At 50.6% G+C, this 19,488-nt stretch overlaps 1 protein-coding gene across 2 annotated transcripts; it reads left to right on the top strand.

Moving 5' to 3' along the window:
* Nucleotides 1-13,373: 13,373 nt before the first annotated feature.
* LRP10 (LDL receptor related protein 10) lies at nucleotides 13,374-19,022 on the top strand. 2 transcript variants are annotated; one of them, NM_001143715.1, is given in 7 exon segments: nucleotides 13,740-13,938; nucleotides 14,348-14,392; nucleotides 14,903-15,038; nucleotides 15,973-16,163; nucleotides 16,283-17,300; nucleotides 17,653-17,782; nucleotides 17,910-19,022. In NM_001143715.1, coding segments are annotated over 7 exon segments (2,136 nt in total). In that variant the 5' UTR covers nucleotides 13,740-13,910; the 3' UTR covers nucleotides 18,498-19,022.
* The last annotated feature ends 466 nt before the right edge of the window (nucleotides 19,023-19,488 follow it).

Raw genomic sequence — 19,488 nt, 5'->3', positions numbered from 1 at the left:
AGCAGAGCGACCCCCACGCACACTCACTGTCCCTCCCCCCAGGCCCTGTCTCCCCGCAGTCTGGTAGGTTTCCCAGGCCTCTCTGTATCTGCTGTGTCTACTTCCCTTTCCAGCGAAGGGGAGGTGGAAGGAAACCAGCGTCCGCAGAGGTCCTCACAACACTCAAGGACACAGGCACCAACACGGCCCCCATTTTACAGATGTGTAAACTGAGGCCCAGAGGAGACTTGCTCAAGCTCATCGCTCATTCAAATTAAAAACACAGGTCTGTCGGACTTTTTCTTCCACACATTCCAACCACATCTCTTGAGTGTCTCTTTCAGTGTGGCCCGTGTGTAGCTGGGTGTCTGTGGGGCAGTGTGTGTTCTGTGGAATCTGTCAGCATATGCGTGCCTACCTGTTGTGCTGCGTAGCAGGAGCACAGGGAGACGGGCTCTTCCTCAGGAATCCACTTGGCCAGGAGTCACCTTCCTTCTTGGGGGCAGAAACAGGTATTCTGAGGGAGGGGAGGAGGCAGCAGGACTCAGAGACCAGAGGAACTGAATGGGACAATGGCAGTAGTTGGGAGAGGGATGGGGTCCTGAAGGTCTGAGGCAGGGCCTAGGAGGGAGTGGGGGGGTGTTGGGAGCCTTCAGGGCCCATTCCCTAAAGCCTTAGGGGAACCCCAGGCTAGGTTTCTCCATTGTTCTACAGTCCCTGGACCCCCATAGAACCCACCCCCCAAAATCTGGGTTTGATTTTTTTTTGTCCTTTTAGGGCCGCACCCACGGCATATGAAGGTTCCCAGGCTAGGGGTCTAATCGGAGCTACGCCACAGCCACATCCCAGATCCCAGCCGCATCTGCAACCTACACCTCAGCTCACGGCAACGCCAGATCCTTAATCCACTGAGCAAGGCCAGGGATCGAACCCGCCACCTCATGGTTCCTAGTCGGATTCATTAACCACTGTGCCACAACGGGAACTCCTGTTTTGTCTCTTTAGGGCCGGGCCGTACCCATGGCACATGGAAGTTCCTGGGCTAGGGGTCGAATCAGAGCAATGCCAGACCTGAGCCACATCCTCGAGCTACACCACAGCTTAACCCACTGAACGAGGTCAGGGACTGAACCTGCATCCTCATGGATACTAGTCAGGTTCTTAACCCACTGAGCCACAAGGGGAACTCTGCCTCCCCCAAATCTGAATTCACCTCCTTTAGGAGATCAACTCCTGTCACCTAGTCTGGGGCGGGGGGGTCTCAGCCTTCCTCCTTCAGACAGTTTTGGGAGACTGGGGAGACCCAGAGGCAGCCTTCTTCGAGGGGGCTGGGCAGCCAGGGCCTGGAAAGGAGGCAGGGCCTGACTGGCCAGAAGCCACCTTCCAAATGAGCTCACACACATACTTTCCACCCTGGCCCAGGGCCGTGGCTGGGTGCCTTCCAGGCCAGCCTTCCCCAGCCAGGCCCAGCCCCCTCTATCCTCCCCAGTCCCTCACCAGGCCTGGACCCCAGGGTTCCACCAAAGACCAGGCCCCCAGGCCAGGGCTGTCACCAAACCCCCAAGGGAGCAGCTTCCTCTGCCCCCAGGCTGAGGCCAGGTCTCTTGGTGTCCCTTATTCTTCCAAACGGCCCTTCGGCTCTTCGGGCCCTTCGTGGCTTAAAGGAGGAGGAGACCAGCTCCCCGCCCCCAAAGACCCACACCTGGATGGGGAGGAGCAGCCGAGGGAAAAGAAGAGGTATCCACATTGCAGTGACTTGGCGGAAGGGCTTCCTTAAAGAGCCCGAAGTAGCTCATTGACTCAGGGGCCAGGCCAGATCTGGGAGCTGCCTCACCATGGGTCACATCCTGCCCACTCACTTGATTTCCCGCTAGAGCACTTCCCTGATTTGGGGCAGGATGGGGTCTGGGTGGGGCAAGGCCAGGCTGACCACAAAGCTGGGGAGAGACGGGTGCCTCGGAAGGGCCCAACGGATTCACACACACGCGACAGGCTCCAGCTCATTTTGATCCAGCCTGTGGTCAAAGACGTCACCCTTCATCCAGCTTCCAGAGACATGTAGCCCCAGGCCAGAGAGCAAGATCAATTCCCCAAAAAAACGCCCTCCTTGGCCATTCCACGCCTGGCTCTGTGCTAGAAGCGTGGCTGCCTTGACCGAATATCCTGGATCCAATAATATCTTCCTGAGGTTCCGTGAGTGTGTATATTCAGACACAGCAGACAACTCGTCCCACTTCAGACTCCAAAAATATGGCCACTGCAGGTAGATCACACAGCCAGCGGTTGCCTTCCAATGCACGAGTGGTATCGTTCCGTCGAGGAGTGATTATGATTCAGAATAATGCCAACCCTATCACAGCCACCAGACAAATGTTCTGTCCTCACTTCCTTACAAAAGAGTAAGGATGGTGCTGGTCACACAGGAGCCCCTTAATAAAAGTTTGGCTTGAATTGCCAGTGTGAGCCATGATATGTAAAGAGCTATAGTTGTGAATACATAAGCATTGTACCTACATGTAATAAGTGTTTGTATATGTAATAAATACATAAGTTAAAAAATCAGGGAGTTCTCACTGTGGCTCAGCGAATCCAATTAGGATCCATGAGGGTGCAGGTTTGATCCCTGGCCTCGCTCAGTGGGTTCAGGATCCCGAATTGCCGTGAGCGGTGGTGTAGGTAAAAGATGCAGCTCAGATCTGGTGCTGCTGTGGCGCAGGCCAGCAGCTGTAGCTCAATTCAGCCCCTAGCCTGGGAACTTCCATACGCTACAGGTGTGACCCTAAAAAGCTAAAAAAAATTGAGCTGTATATCTAAGTTTAGAATATTTTGAATTTTACTATATATTTCACCCAATCTTTTTTTTTTTTTTCTTTTGGCTGCACCCATGGCATGTGGAAGTTCCCCCGGCTGGGGGAGCGAACCCCCGCCGCACTTGCAACCTGTGCCGCAGCCGTGGCAATGCCGGATCCTTAACCCCCACTGTGCTACAGAACTTCTTCACCTCAATCTTCAAAAGGATGAAAGAAAGAAGAAGGAAGAATGGAAGGGAGGGAGGAAGGAAGGAAGGAAAGAAGGAAGGAAGAAAGAAAATATATCGAGGTAAAGCGGTTCTTAATTCCAGAACAACTGCTTTGTCCCTATAGTGGTTGGTACTAGGCTACGTCCATCCAGCTCTTCTGGAATTACCAGTTCTCCAAACTGCATTCCCTTTGCAGCCTGCACCTGGACTCTCAAGCACCCAGCAAGAAGGTCTCTCTTCCCTACACCCCTCTAAGCTCCATGCCAGGTGTCCCCAGAGGTCTTTCCGCCACTCTACGGGCCTGCGCTCCAGAGGCATTCCCACCCCCACGCCGCTCCTGCACAAAACTGCGCATAAGTTCTAGATGGAGAAACGCTGGAGAAGGGGCCCAGAGGAACGCCCTCTCGGTTCTTTCTGGCCGCCCCCCCCCCACCCCACCCCCGCGCCCCTACCGCAGCTGACCAGCTGGGCAGGTTCGCGGGGCGGTAGCGCCCCCTCGTGCTGGGTGTTGGCACTGCAAACCAAACCCGGAGAACTGAGAGGCAAGGGCAAAGCTAGCAAACGTCCAGGGCCAAGGATAACACCCGTCTGACCCTTCCCCTTTTCGACTTTCCATGCTTGCACCCAGAGCACCTGTACTTAAAGGGGTGGGGCTCTGGGCGCGACAGGATGACAAGCCTGAGTCTTCCAGCTGCAGAAGGGGAAAAGTCAGAGTTTCCGCCAGCTGTCCCTGTGCGAGGGGTTAGTGAACAGCCCTCGAATAACTCCAGGAAGGAAGAGGGAGTGGAGGGGATTCAGGACAGAAGGTCTGCGGGACGAAGTAATGGAGGATCTGGAGCCCGGTCCTCAGAGTTCCTCTGAGCTGCCACACTGCCCTCCTGTGGACGCCTCAGGCACCGATCCCTCCAGGAGGCCAGTCCCCTGGGCTCTTCAGGGTCAGTGGTCCAGATGGGTCTGCACTCCTGGACCTCAGAATGCTATGACACAACTCCCTCTGGCCAAGACAGGCAGGCTTTGGTAACTCTAAGAGTGGGACATTTCTGTGTTACTTCTCTGAGACCTTTGGAGGTCATGTCCAAGCCTCTTGGGGGGGGGCCTCTAACCTGCACCCATCCTCCTAACCTCATCAGCACCCTGGGGCTGGGGTCTTAAATTTTTTTCTTTTTTTTCCTTTGTCTCTTTTTTTCATTTTAGGGCCACGAAGTTCCCAGGCTAGGGGTCGAATGTGAGTCGCAGCTGCTGGCCTGCGCCAAAGCCACAGAAGTGCCAGATCCTTAACCCACTGGTTGAGGCCAGGCGTCAAACCCACATACTCATGGATACAACTTGGGTTCTTTTTTTTCTTTTTTGTCTTTTTAGGGCCGCACCCGAGGCATATGAAAGCTCTCAGGCTGAGTTGAATCAGAGCCACAGCAATGTGGGATCCGAGTCCTGTCTGTGACCTACACCACAGCTCACGGCAATGCCGGATCCTTAACCCACTGATAGAGGCCAAGAATCAAACCCTCAACCTCATGGATACTAGTTGAGTTCATTACCACTGAGTCAGGACAGGAACTCCCACTAGCTGGGTTCTTAACCTGCTGAGCCACTAGGGGAACTCTGAAGTCTTAAATTTTCGTAATTCAAAAAAAGGCCTATAGCTGTCTTGTGAATACATTATACTATTGCCTGTATATGCTAAAAGTTTTCTATTCTTAAATACAAACAGTTAAAATACACCAAATATTTTCAAAACCTTCTCAGTATTAATTTTTTAACATGCCAGTAGCCCCCAAAATGGATGTGATTGCAGTTGCTCTCAAACCTCCAAGGGGTGTCCCTGACCCACATCTCATTCTTTCCAAAGCACAAGGAAACTTGCTCCCGTGCCATATGGTAGAGTCTTCAATCCCCATTCTCTTCAAACACAGAGGTTTCCCCATCTTGAAAAGCTCTCCTGGATGCTGCTGCAGTCTTGAATGGTTTTTTCTCATTTTCCACTTTTCTCTCAAGCCAAGGTTTTTCAAAAGCTGTCTGCATTCCTTCCCCAGTCATTTCTTTCCTTCTTTCTTTTTCTTTTTTTTCTTTTTCTTTCTTTTTTTTTTTTTTTTTTTTTTTTTTTTATCTTTTTAGGGCTGCACCCACAGCACACGGAGGTTGCCAGGCTAGGGGTCTAATCAGAGTTGTAGCCACCGGCCTGTGCCAGAGCCACAGCAATGCCAGATCCAAGCCTCATCTGTGACCTACACCACAGCTCACAGAAATGCCAGATCCTTAACCCACTGAGCAAGGCCAGGGATCTAACCCACAACCTCATGGTTCCTAGTCGGATTCATTTCTCCTGCACAACGATGGGAACTCCCAGACATTTCTTTTTAACCCAACCCTCTACATCTGTATCCCAACCAGGCATTTACTGAAACCACTCCCTGAAACCACTCTTTCCACCTCAAGGTGTCTTCTCTGCTTTCACTTTCTTTGGCCTCATGTTAGCATCTAACACAAGGTGGTTCGAGAAGCTCCTTTGCCCTTGTCTTCTGGGAAGTTCTGCCATCCTATAATCCACAAGTCACAGAGTTAGCAAGAGCCCTGAAGGCCCAGGACTGGGGTCCCTCTGCTTCTGTGCCCTATCTGTGCCCTCAGCTTCTGTACCTAGAGTAAGGAGTGCCTTTATTTGTTTCATTAATTCCAGTTTCTGCCCTTCAGACTGTACAGAATAGATAAATTCTCGTTCCATAGTACAACTCTTCAGATATTTGGGTCTGGTTTTATTTTTGTTTTTTTTTTTTCCCACTTTTCAGGGCCACACTCTTGGCATATGGAGGTTCCCAGGCTAGGATCTAATCGGAGCTATAGCTGCTGGCCTACACCACAGCCACAGCAACACAGGATCTGAGCTGCATCTGCAACCCATATCACAGCTCACTGCAACGCCAGATCCTTAACCCAATGATGGAGGCCAGGGATTGAACCCGCAACTTTATGGTTCCTAGTTGGATTCGTTTCCGCTGAGCCACGACGGGAACTCCCTTGGGTCTAGTTTTCATCTATACAATCCCTCACTAAAGTTAAGCTTCTTTTTAGGTGAAAAAAGCTTTTCTCATTCCACAAACAGCTTATCATATGAAGTGGCTTGGAGACCCCACCACCACCATTCCTATCACCCTCCTCTGGATTAAATCTTTTAAGTCTTGTAAAATGTAGCTTCCCATACACACAGAAGCAGTAACACACAGTGGTTAAGACAAGGACTCTAGAGTTCCACAATCTTGTTTGGATCCAGCCTTTATGATTTACTGGTGGGGTGATCTTCAGCAAGTGATGTCTTGTCTCGGAACTTCAATTTCCTCATCTTTAAAATGGACTGAAGTTCCCATCGTGGCGCAGTGGTTAATGAATCTGACTAGGAACCATGAGGTTGAGGGTTCGATCCCTGGCCTTGCTCAGTGGGTTAAGGATCCGGCATTGCCGTGAGCTGTGGTGTAGGTTGCAGACTCAGCTTGGATCCTGAGTGGCTGTGGCTGTGGTGTAGGCCGGCTGCTACAGCTCCAATTAGACCCCTAGCCTGGGAATCTCCACATGCCGTGGCAGCGGCCTAGAAATGGCAAAAAAAAAAAACAATAAAATAAAATAAAGTAAAATGGACTAAAATGGGCTATTAATTCAAAGGGTAGTTGAATGGATTAAAAGACACAATGTTGCCTATGAATGGCAGTCATGGATTCATTCACTCATCCATTCATTCATTCACTTCTTCAACAAACAATTTTTTTTTTTTTTTTTTTTGGCTGTGCCCACCATGCCTGTGGCAAGCAGAAGTTCCTGGCCAGGGATTGAACCTGCACCACAGTAGTGACAACACTGCATCCTTAACTCATTGAGCCACCAGAGAACTCCAACAAATATTTATTGCATACTTTGTGCCAGACATTGCTTTTGGCCCTGGGTATTGACTAATAAACAACTAAATCCTTGCCCCCAGGGAATTTATATTCTTGTGAGTAGAGCAGAGAATAGACATGATAAATGAGTAAAATATAGTATCTTAGATAGTGATAAGAATTTTCCAAATTTTTAAGTTTTTTGGGGGAGGGGCTGCACCTGCAGGCTAGGGGTTGAATTGGAGCTGCAGCTGCCGGCCTATATGACAACCACAGGAACACAGGATCCAAGCTGCATCTGTGACATATGCTGCAACTTGCAGCAACACCAGATCTTTAACCCACTGAGTGAGGCCAGGGATCGAACCCTAATCCTCATGGACACTGTCAGGTTCTTAACCCACTGAGCCACAACAGGAACTCCTTAAGTTCTTTTTGATTAACAATTCCACCTTTAGGAACCCTTCTACACTGTTGGTGGGATTGTAAATTGGTGCAGCCACTATGGAAAACAGAATGGAAATTCCTCAAAGTAACTAAAAAGACAGTTGCCATATGATCCTACAATTCCACTCCTGAGCATATATCTAGATAAAATTACAATTTGAAAAGATAGAGGAATTCCCTGATGGCCTAGCAGTTAAGGATTCATCATTCCCTCTGCTGTGGCTCGGGTTTGCTCTCTGGCTCAATGATTTCTGGATGGCATAGGTATAGACCCCCCCCCAAAAAAATACATGCTTCTCTGTGTTCATACAGCACTATTTGCAATAGCTGAGACACAGAAACAACCTAGATGTATATTGACAGATGAATGAATAAAGATGTGGTACATATACACAACGGAATAGTACTCAGCCATAAAAAGAATGAAATAGGGAGTTCCCTGGTGGCCTAGTGGTTAGGAGTCAACACTTTCATCACTGAGGCCTGAATTCAGTCCCTAGTCTGGAAGCTGAGATCCCACATAAGGCCACTGCATGCTGCAGCCAAAAAAGAAAAAGAATGTTATTTGCAGTAAATAGATAGACCAAGAGATTATTATACTAAGTGAAGTAAGTCAGACAGAGAAAGACAAATATCAGATGAGATCATTTATAGGCAGAATCTAAAATACAACATAGGGAGTTCCCATCGTGGCTCAGCGAAAACAAATCTGACTAGTATCCATGGGGATGCAGGATCTATCCTTGGCCTTGCTTAGTGGGTTAAGAATCCGGCGTTGCCATGAGCTGCGATGTAGGTCACAGACACGGCTTGGATCCCGAGTTTCTGTGGATGCGGTGTAGGTAGGTGGGCAGCTACAGCTCCTATTCGACCCCTAGCCTGGAAACTTCCATATGCCGTGGGTACGGCCCTAAAAAGCAAAAAAATAAAATAAAATACAACATAAATTGGCATATCTATGAAACAAAAACAGACTCACAGATATAGAGAACAGGTCTGTGGTCGTCAAGGAGGAAGAGGGATAGGAGAGGGAAGGATTGGGGGTTTGGGGTTAGCAGATATAAACTAGTATATAAAGGATGCATAAACAACAAGGTCCTGGAGTTCCCGTCATGGCTCAGCAGAAAAGAATCTGACTAGTATCCATGAGGATGCAGGTTCGATTCCTGCATCAGTGGGGGTTAAGGATCCGTCATTGCCGTGAGCTGTGGTGTAGGTCACAGACGCAGCTTGGATCTGGTGTTGCTGTGGCTGTGGTGTAGGCTGCAGCTACAGCTCTGATTTGACCCCTAGCCTGGGAACCTCCATATGCCTCAGGTGCAGCCCTAAAAAGACAAAAAACAAACAAACAAAAAAACCCCAAGGTTTTATATATATATATATATATATAGAATCACTTTGCTGTACAGGAGAAAATAACATTATAAGTCAACTATACTTCAATAAATTTTTTTAAGTTCCACCTTTAAATCACTTTTTTCTCTTACTATAAGCATTCAGGAGAAACCAGACTGCTTCTTCAACACTTTGTTCAGAAATTTCTTCAGCCAAACATCCAATTTCATTCCTCACGAGTTCTACCTTTCACCAAACACTAGCTCTTTGCCCTTTTATAACAAAGATGACCTTTCCTCCAGTTTCCGACACTGTTTCCTCATCTCCACCTGAGACCTCATCAGATAACCTCTACCACCCATAGTTCCACTGACATCCTGTTCATTTAGGTATTCTCTAAGAGAGGAGGTTCTCTCCTGAGCCCTCTCCTTCTGAACTCTCAAAGAATCACCCCTAACCATCCTCAGAGCAATTCAGGCTTCCCCTAGTATGCAACTCCAAAGACTTCCAGCCTCTGCCCATCCCTCATTTTAAAGCTGCTTCCATACATTTATGTACTGTGGGTTTTTTTTTTTTAATTTAACTTTACTTTTGTCTTTTTAGGGCCAAACCCATTGGATATGGAGGTTCCCAGGCTAGGGGTCAAATTGGAGCTGTAGCTGCCAGCCTACACCTCAGCCACAGCAACGCCAGATCTGAGACATGTCTGCAACCTACACCACAGCTCACAGCAATGTGGGATCCTTAACCCACTGAAAAAGACCAGGGATCAAACCCGAGTCCTCGTGGGTACCAGTCAGGTTTGTTACCACTGAGCCACGATGGGAACTGCTTAAGTTTTTGTTACAGCAGCACCCCAACTTCTCAGTACCAAGTATCTATCTTAGTTCACTTAGCCTGCTATAACAAAATACAACCAACTGAGTGGCTTATAAACAATAGAAATTCACTGCTTACAGTTCTGGAAGCTGAGAGACCCAAGATCAAGGTGCCAGCAAAGTCACCTTCAGGTGAGAGTCCCCTTCCTCTTCCTGGTTCACAGTCAGCACTTTCTGTGCCCTCATATGGTGGGGAAGGCTAGAAAGCTCTCTAGAGCTTCTTTTTTTTTTTCTTTTTACTTTTATAAACTTTCATTTTCATTTTTTTGATGAAGAAATTTTTACTCCAGAGGAGTAACAAAGAAAATACTGAGTTCCGTAAAACTTTCCCTTAGCTTTCTCTAATGTTAACATCTTATATAAACATGGTATATGTATCAAAGGTAAAATATTAACACTAGCACACCATTGTAATGAATTACAGACTCCGTTCTGTTTCCCCAGAGTTTTCCTTAACACTTTCAATGTTGCGTGATCTCGCCCAGGACACTCTGCTGCCTTTACTTGTCATTCCAGTTTCCTCCAAACCACAACGGTTTCCTTGTTTTTCATGACTTTGAGACTTTTGAAGCAGACTGGCCAAGTCTTTTGTAGAATGTCCCTGGATCTGACTTTGCCTAATGTTTAATTATGGCTAATTTTTTTTTTTTTTTTTTTTTGTCTTTTTGCCTTTTCTAGGGTTGCTCCCGCTGCATATGGAGGTTCCCAGAATAGGGGTCGAATCGGAGCTGTAGCTGCTGGCCTATACCAGGGCCACAGCAATGCCGAATCCAAGCCACGTCTACAACCTGCCCCATAGCTCATGGCAACGCCGGATCCTTAACCCACTGATCAAGGCCAGGGATCAAACCCACAACCTCATGGTTCCTAGTTGGATTCATTAACCACTGCGCCACAATGGGAACTCCAGGTTAAATATTATTTATAAAACCTATAGAGCATTTTTTATTAGGTTTTAGTCCTTTATTAGGCTTTAGTCTGTGGACTCCACCTCACAACTTATCTCCCAAAGGCCTACCTCCTAATATATCATCTTTGGAGCTATCATCTTTGAAGCTTAGGAAATCAAACACGAATGGGAGAGGGGACAACACGCAAACATTCAGACCAAAGCAGCTTGGCTCCTGCACATGCCAGTGGTTTGATCTTGAGCAAGTTATCTAACCTATCTATGACTCAGTTTCCTCAATTGTAAAATGAGGACAAAAATAACACCTACTTCCCGGAGGTGTGGTGAGGATTAAATGAGATGATCTATATGCAGTGCTCAGAAGAGTGCCAAGCATATGGGAGTACTCTAGAAACTATCATTTTGAAAAATAAATATCTGCCCATTTTCCACTACTTCCAATATTTCTCACACTTCCTCAAAGATTTCCAAGAACATTGCCACATTAGATCGCCATCTCTAAATGTACTTGATTTGGTCTATGGTGTGATTATACGGGCCTGGACGCTTAAATTCACTAAACTAATTAAAGCTTAAACTCATTATAAGCACCTAGGTCCTCTTCAATTTCTTCCTAGCTTCTTTTGGCTCAAATTCACTCTTTTTTTTTTTTTTAAATAATGATTTTTTATTTTTTTCCATTATAGCTGGTTTACAGTGTTCTGTCAGTTTTCTACTGTACAGCAAGATGACCCAGTCACACAAACACATATATATTCTTTTTTCTCACATTATCATGCTCCATCATAAGTGACTGGATATAGCCAGTGCTGCTGTAGCAGGATCAAATTCACTCTTAAATATTAATCCCTGTGTCTAACACAGTACCTTGCACTTGGAAGGCACTCTAATCAACATTTATAGAATGAAAGTTTGTTCTACTCTGGTGCCATTTCTTCTGGATGATTCCTCCCAACAGCTAGATCTTTATTTATTTATTTTCCAGATCTTAATTTTTCAGGATACTTAGCCCACTGAGTGAGGCCAGGGATGGAACCCACAACCTCATGGTTCCTAGTCGGATTCGTTTTCGCTGCACCACAACAGGAACTCCTCTTGCTCATTTTTAAATTCATTTCTAAACCCTCCACAAGATCTCTCCCATGACTATTCCTCATGGTTATCTGACTTTTTATTTATTTATTTATTTTGTCTTTTTGTCTTTTCTAGGGCCGCAACCTCGGCATATGGAGGTTTCTAGGCTAGGGGTCTAATTGGTACTGCAGCGGCCAGCCTACACCAGGGCCACAGCAACGCCAAATCCGAGCCGAGTCTATGACCTACACCACAGCTCATGGCAACGCCAGATCCTTAACCCACTGAGCAAGGCCAGGGATCAAAACTGCAACTTCATGGTTCCTAGTCAGATTCGTTAACCACTGAGCCATGACAGGAACTCCTGCCTGACTTTTTAAATTTATGTATCTAACCTCTTTTTCCAACTAGACTGTAAGCTCCTTGAAGCTAAAATGAAGTCTTAAGAGTTCCAGGCATTCTCCAAGTCCCAGTACACAGCATAGAGGATTCAGCCACCACTCAACTAAAAACTCCATGATTGCTTTCGGGACGTAAATATTTTTAATTTCCCCAACCTCTTTGTCCTACTTCCTTTATTCAACATTCTCCTCCCATATTTAGGGTTCTGTTTCTCCTCTCGTCAATCTCAAGGGCTGCAGTAGGAAGCATAGAGACCCAGGAACCAAGTTTCCTTGGCATGGGACTGAGGGCCAAGTGAAAGAAGAGCCTTTTTATGGCCAAGTCTATGGCCCTGCTGAGATCCCAGTTTTGAACACATCAAAACTGATGGCAACAACAAATGTCATGAACAGAAAACTGTTTGTAGAGAGGAGAGAGTGGTAAGGCTCTGAATGAACTCTGTCCAGAGTCAGATCACCCAGGTTCTCTAGCTCTCTCTGTTTCAACATTTACTAGATCCATGATCTTGGGCAATACTAAACTTCTCTGTGCCTAAGTTTCCCTATCTGTAACATGTGAGTAACAATAATAACTACCTCACAAGATGGTGGAGAGAAGTAAAAGAGCAAATATTTGAAAAGTGCTTAGATTTATGCCTGAAATGTGAAAAAAAGCTCAAAAAGTATTTGCTATTATTGTTGTTTACTATTATTACCTATAAGTGCCACAGGGAATCGGTAACCCCAAGCCCACCTAAATCAGAAATAACTCCTGTAACTAATAATAATCATTGTAAGCAGGTATGAAGCACTTCCTAGATGCTCAACTTACATCATCTCCCTAAATGATGACAACAACCTTAAGAAGTATTGTGCCATTATTAACTCCATTTAACAGAGTTAATGCACAGAGAGGTGAAATGATTTTCTCAAGGTCACATAGCCTGCAAATAGCCAAGGTACAATTATTCGTTTATTGAGTTACTGTGTCTCAGCAGGAGAGAAGCCTTGTGGGTGCAAAGGTAAACAGTCTAGGCCTCAACCTACAGGAAGTTTCAGTTTCCACAGAAGGGGCGGGGCGGGGGCGGGAAAGACGAGTAAACAAATATTTATAACACCGGGTAGTAATTGCTGTAATAGAGGCTCACGACAAAAAGTGTTACCGGATGTCAGACACCGGGACAAGAAAAGTACTGAGAGCTTAAGGAGCCAAAGGAAAGACATAACAATTATGGAATATGCAATTGTCTTCTGACAAATGTGTCCTGTAACCCATGTGTTACACGGGAAGTACTAAACAAAGCAGAGTTACAAGTGGAGGCTGAGCGCCCTGAGAGCCCGAGGGACAAGGCGCGGTAGGACCTGAAAGGGGTTAAGATGGGAAGGTGGGCGTGGTAAGCGTTGATTGGCAGGGGTGGGGCCAGGCTCGTCACCCTCCCCCTCCTCCACCCGGGTTCCTCCAACCCCTGGGCTGGCTGGGGTACAGCCAGGGCGAGGGCTCGAGCGCTGGGCCGAGTCGCCAGTCCCCTCCTCCCCAGCTCCTCTACCCGCGTTCCGGGGCTGGAGGCGCTGGAGAAGTTGGGCAGCGCCCGGGCCGGCTCTGGGCGCTGACAGTCGGCAAAGTTTGGCCCGAAGAGGAAGTGGCCTCAAGCCTCGGCAGGTGGCGGCCAGGCCTGGACCCGGACGTTCGCGGCCTGCGGGCGGGCTCTAGGCGAGGGCGCGCCCCAGCGCTGGACTTCGAGCCAACTCCCTGGGCTTCGGGGGTCAGCCTCTGGAGAGAGCGCTGCGGCGGCCGGGGAGAACAACTCCAAAGTTGGCGAGAGGCACCGCCCCGGTTCCCGGGCCGCCGCCGCCCCCCACCAGCCCCCAGCCCTGGCATCCGGAGCCTCGGTCGAGGAGTCTGGGCCATGGAGCCCCCTCGGGGAGGCGGCACTGAGGAGCCAGGATACCCGGAGTGGCGCCGCCTCCCCACTGGGTAGACGATCGAAGCTCCGGGACTCTTCCTGCGCCTCGGGACGGCTCACGATGCTGCCGGCCATCCTTCTCCTCCTGGGTAAGAAATCGAAACGAGGCTACTCGCCCGGGACCCCGCTCCCAGGGCTGTCACCGCGCCCAGGTCCTCTAGCTCCCTTCCCCCTATGGGGCCTCTCACCCCTACCCTGTCCTCCCCTGCCCCGCGGCCCCTGCCGTCGCCTTGGTCGCTGCCTGCCCCAACCCTCGGGAAATCTACAGCCGCTCCCCTCGGCCCTCATACTCGCTCTGGCTTCCTTAGATCACCGTACCCATCCTACAAGCCGCACTGGAGGACCTTCCTTTGAGGTCACACACCGCTGCCTCCCCCTGTTCCACCACCCTTCTCGTAAACTACCCGGAAGCCGCCGATGGTTCCCTTTCCTCCTTGAGAAGCTCAGGTGGAGAAAACTCCGAAGTGTGACTCTTGCCCTTTCTCGCTCTTCCTCTAGGAGGCGCTCTGGCCCACCAAGACCGGATCCTTTTCCCAAATCATGGTGAGTAGAGGATGCCTCTGGGGTCCCATGGGCTTGGTAATGAGAGAGCACCCTAGAGAAAGACTCTCTTCCTTGACTTCCTCTGGTACCTTCCATAGTTTTCGAGTGGAGATCAGCCATCCTCTGTTTTACAGACAGAAACTGAAACCCAGCGTGGGCCCTCACTTGGTAGTTATGTACTATTTGCCCCCCCAATATCCATCCTTGATTCGCCTCGCCCAAATGTAATCTCCTTGAGGATAGAGATCGTATTTCCCGTTCCTCCTGGCCCAGTGGTTGGCACAAAGCAGACCTCATTTTGTTTGTGGTGTTGATACCTAAGGTGGAACAACGATGAGTGTGGTGAGAAGGGGAGCCCACTGACGACTCTGCCTCCAGAGTGTGTGTGGCTGGGAAGGGGGAGTTTCTGTGCTCCTTCTTGAAGAGCCCAGGCCCTTGGAAGCATGAAGCCTGGGGAGGAGTGGCATGGTAAGAGGCTCGCAACTGATGTCCTTACCTTCCTCTCTCCAGCCTGTGAGGACCCCCCAGCAGTGCTTTTGGAAGTGCAGGGCACCATACAGAGGCCCCTGGGCCGGGACAGCCGCATCTCCCCTGCCAACTGCACCTGGCTCATCCTGGGCAGCAAGGAGCAGACTGTAACCATCAGGTGAGAAGCGGGGCAAGACCCTATTCCTTTCCTCACCCTTCTTGCTCTACCGTGGAAAACCCTTCAGGGGTCACTTCTCCATGGTATTTCCATCCCTGTCAACTGGGAGAAGAATGAAATTAAATTTGGACTAATCTGCCCTAAAAGCCTGGCATGTTCTGGGCTGGACACAGTGAATTGGACCTGGGTTGGACTGGACACCTAGCTTGGGTCCTGCTGTCTCTGAAGGACAACAGTCACTCTATAAACAGTCCTTGGGCTCCAATACAGCTGCTTTGAGGAGTCCTTCAACCCACTGCACATCCTTGCCTGGGATTCAAAGCTATTCCTTCACCAGCTTAGAACCTTCCTCAGCCTCCCCAGATTTTTTAAACAGTCCAGGTCTCCCCGGGCTTCTCCGACCTTGGGCCGTGAGGTAGGGCCCATGTTAAGTACCTGGCTCTTGGCTTCACACAGTTCACTTCCCATGAATTCACCCAGAAAGAGGTCGGTGAAGGGAGGGGCAATCCGAAGGAGAGAGTGTGGAACAGAGGCATCAGAATACCATGGTGATCTCAGGTCTCACCATGGGCATTGCAAGGGGTTGGTGAGTTCTTGTTAACCAAGCTATGTGGTTACTGCCAGCACCATACTTGGGTGACAGTGCTGCAACAACAGGGAAGTAATGAATCTGTTCTAACTCCATGCAAAACTCAAGTCACTTTTTCCAAGGGGCTGTAGGATGCATTCCTGGTCTCATGGTGCCATAGGCCTCTGTTAGGGCTATCACCATTAATTACAAAGGAATTTGGCTAACTCACTTTTTAAATCTGGCTATTTGGATTATGAATAAGTGGGTGTTTGTGCTTCTTGGGCTAGAAGGGGCCTGGCAACATCGAGGAAGAAGACTAGCGGTCAAGAATACCTTACATCCTGCTCTCTTTCACCCCTGTAGGTTCCAAAAACTACACCTGGCCTGTGGCTCAGAGCGCTTAATCCTGAGCTCCCCCTTCCAGCCACAGCTCTCCCTGTGCGAGGCACCTGCCAGCCCTCTGCAGCTGCCTGGAGGCAACGTCACCATCACCTACAGCTATGCTGGGGCCAGAGCACCCATGGGCCAGGGCTTCCTGCTCTCCTACAGCCAAGGTGAGCTGGACAGGGCTGTCCAGGGGGCTGCTGGAAGAGGCAGTGCAAGCCCCAGGGAGGGGGTGGGGAATCCCACCAGCTCCAGTGCTTCACAGCCCCTCTCCATGGTACCTCTGCAGATTGGCTGATGTGCCTGCAGGAAGAGTTCCAGTGCCTGAACCACCGCTGTGTGCCCTTAGCCCAGCGCTGCGATGGGTTTGATGCCTGTGGCGATGGCTCTGATGAGGCAGGTTGCAGCTCAGATCCCTTCCCTGAACTGACCCCAGTCCCTGTCCCCACCCCACCCTGCAATCACACCCTGGAAGACTTCTATGGGGTCTTCTCTTCCCTTGGATACTCACACCTGGCCTCAGTCTCCCACCCCCAGTCCTGCCTCTGGCTGCTGGACCCCCATGATGGCCGGCGCCTGGCAGTGCGATTCACAGCCCTGGACCTGGGCTATGGAGATGCCGTGCATGTGTATGATGGCACGGGGCCCCCCGAGACCCTCCGGCTGCTGCGCAGCCTCACCCACTTCAGCAATGGCAAGGCTGTCACTGTGGAGACACTGTCTGGCCAGGCCACCGTGGACTACCACACAGTCGCCTGGAGCAGTGGTCGGGGCTTCAATGCCACCTACCACGTGCGGGGCTACTGCTTGCCTTGGGACCGACCATGTGGCTTAGGCTCTGGCTTGGGGGCTAGTGAGGGCCTGGGCGAGCGCTGCTACAGTGAGGCACAGCGCTGCGATGGCTCCTGGGACTGTGCCGATGGCACAGACGAGGAGAACTGTCCCAGCTGCCCACCTGGACACTACCCCTGTGGGGCTGCCGGCACCCCTGGTGCCACAGCCTGCTACCTGCCTGCTGACCGCTGCAACTACCAGACCTTCTGTGCTGATGGAGCAGACGAGAGACGCTGTCGGCACTGCCAGCCTGGCAACTTTCGATGCCGGGATGAGAAGTGCGTGTATGAGACATGGGTGTGCGATGGGCAGCCTGACTGTGCTGATGGCAGCGACGAGTGGGACTGCTCCTATGCCCTGCCCCGCAAAGTCATTACTGCCGCCGTCATTGGCAGCCTCGTGTGTGGCTTGCTGCTGGTCATTGCCCTGGGCTGCACCTGCAAGCTCTATGCCATTCGCACCCAGGAGTACAGGTCAGTGGGAGTGCTGCTGGCAGTAACGGAGTGGGGACTGAGGGAGAGAAAGGACCTGTGCAGCTACAGGAGACCTGAAGGGGCCCATGCTAGGGGCAGGTTCCAGTGACCAGCTTATGGCTTGGCTCCTGGGGTCGTCCAGCTTGGGGGCAAGGGTGCTCCTCTGAGGGAGGGACCTGTCTTAGATCCTGAAAGTCATCTCAAGGAAGGAGGGGGACCTTGGATGACTTGGGAAAGCCATGCCATAGCTCCAGGTGTCCTGGCCTGGGTGTGGAGGTAAAAAGCCCGTCATGGCTGGGCAGGCTGCTCTGGCCAGGAGCACTTGTGACTAAGTAGCCCTCATCCCTTCCAGCATCTTTGCCCCCCTCTCCCGGATGGAGGCTGAAATTGTGCAGCAGCAGGCGCCTCCCTCCTATGGGCAGCTCATTGCCCAGGGCGCCATCCCACCTGTAGAGGACTTCCCTACAGAGAACCCCAATGATGTGAGTGACCTGCCCCAGCCGGCCCACCTCCCTCTCCCCGCCCAGCTGGGGCCCTCCATACCCTTCTTGTTCAATCTCACAGCCGTCCCCACCCCCTGACTCTGGTGTCCTCCTCCTCTCCTTGCAGAACTCAGTGCTGGGCAACCTGCGCTCTCTGCTGCAGATCTTGCGCCAGGACATGACTCCAGGGGGGGCCACAGGTGCCCGCCGCCGCCAACGGGGCCGTTCTATGCGCCGCCTGGTGCGTCGTCTCCGCCGCTGGGGCCTGCTTCCTCGAACCAACCCCCCGGCCAGGACCCCTGAGACCAGATCCCAGGTCACATCTTCTGCTGCTCCCCCCGAGACCTTAGATGGCAGCACAGGTCTGGCCAGTGAGGGCGGGGCAGTGGGCGGACAGGATGGGGAACAGGCACCCCCGCTGCCTGTCAAGGCCCCGCTGCCACCTGCCAGCACATCTGCAGCCTTTCCTACTGTCTCTGAGGCCCCGGGGCCACTGCCCTCAGCATCCCTGGAGCCATCACTGCTGTCCGGAGTAGTACAGGCCCTGCGAGGCCGCCTCCTGCCCAGCCTGCGGCCCCCAGGACCAACCCGGGACCCACCTGGACCCCACACAACAGTCCTATCCCCAGAGGATGAGGATGATGTGCTCTTGGTGCCACTGGCTGAGCCGGGGGTCTGGGTGGTTGAAGCGGAGGATGAGCCACTGCTTGCCTGAGGTGACCTGACTCCCCTGTTGCTCTATTCAGAGTGACAACAAGCCTTTAGAGGGCAGCTCAGCTTCCCTTCTACTACTTCCCTCCTTGTTCCTCAGTCTGAGGGGACATGATGGGCTTTCCATTGATGACAGGTAGCTGCGTTAAAGTTAGGTGTCCCTCAGGCAGGGAGAGGGCTCACACAGAGCCCCTTCTGCACATGGCCAGAGACCACAGGCCACCACCACCACCATTTGGGTGGCTGATTTTAAAAGGTAAAGTTCTTAAAGGGTCATAGGCCTGGACACTCCATCCTTGCCAAACCGCCACCCAAAAGTGGCCTTAAGCACTAGAATGCCAATTGGCTGGGACTTCCAGCTCCCAAGGGGAGGATTTGGGCAGGGCCTGAGGTTTTGCCTACAGGGATCCCTCCCAGAAGGCCTGGCTCATAAAAAGAGCACAACAAATGCTTTTGTCCCATAGCTAGGTCATTGCCCAGGAAGCCAAGGTTGAAAATAAAGGAATCAGAAATTTAAGATTTTTGTAAATGAGCCGTGAGCCTGAGTCCTGCCTCGCACCCATCTCAGCTTTGCTCCTCACTAGGAAGGCCCTTGCTCTGCTCTCCACCTCCTGCCCTTTTCCTATTTCTCTTCCAAACACCCACTCTTGGTTTTTATACTCAGAGGGTAAGAAATTTCTAGGAACCCTAAGACTAACTCCATCTCCACTCACCACCCGAAGCCCAGCTCTATCGTGACTGACACCAGGGGTGAGCACCAAGCCTATTTCGTCATTGCCAGGCTGGAAGTCAGGCCGGCCCAGCACTGGGAAGTACTCCCAGAGCACTTATCACAGAAGCAGACTGTCCATGGTGGAAGAGAGGAGCCATGACTCCCACCCTCCATCCTTCATACTGCCAGGCATTTTCAGTCTCTCCTAGGCAAGACAGATAAGTTCTTAGCCAGGATGCCTCAAAGCAGACAAAGATACATCCAAAGAAAAGCCAAAAATCTT

The sequence above is a fragment of the Sus scrofa genome, chromosome 7 (genome assembly GCF_054392235.1).
Source record: "Sus scrofa isolate SSC_HxYL_T2T_F1_AM1 chromosome 7, Sscrofa_HxYL_maternal_Yorkshire_Landrace_v2.0, whole genome shotgun sequence".
Taxonomy (NCBI): domain Eukaryota; kingdom Metazoa; phylum Chordata; class Mammalia; order Artiodactyla; family Suidae; genus Sus; species Sus scrofa.
Note: the sequence above shows the minus strand (reverse complement) of the source record. Positions and strands in the feature narration are given on the sequence as shown.

Coding starts and splice junctions, on each gene's coding strand:
- LRP10 (XM_084966469.1), top strand. CDS start 13,911: ATGCTGCCGGCCATCCTTCTCCTCCTGG. Junction 15,039..15,972: donor GAGCAGACTGTAACCATCAG/GTGAGAAGCGGG, acceptor TCACCCCTGTAG/GTTCCAAAAACTACACCTGG. Junction 16,390..17,909: donor GTGGCGATGGCTCTGATGAG/GCAGGTTGCAGC, acceptor CTCTCCTTGCAG/AACTCAGTGCTGGGCAACCT.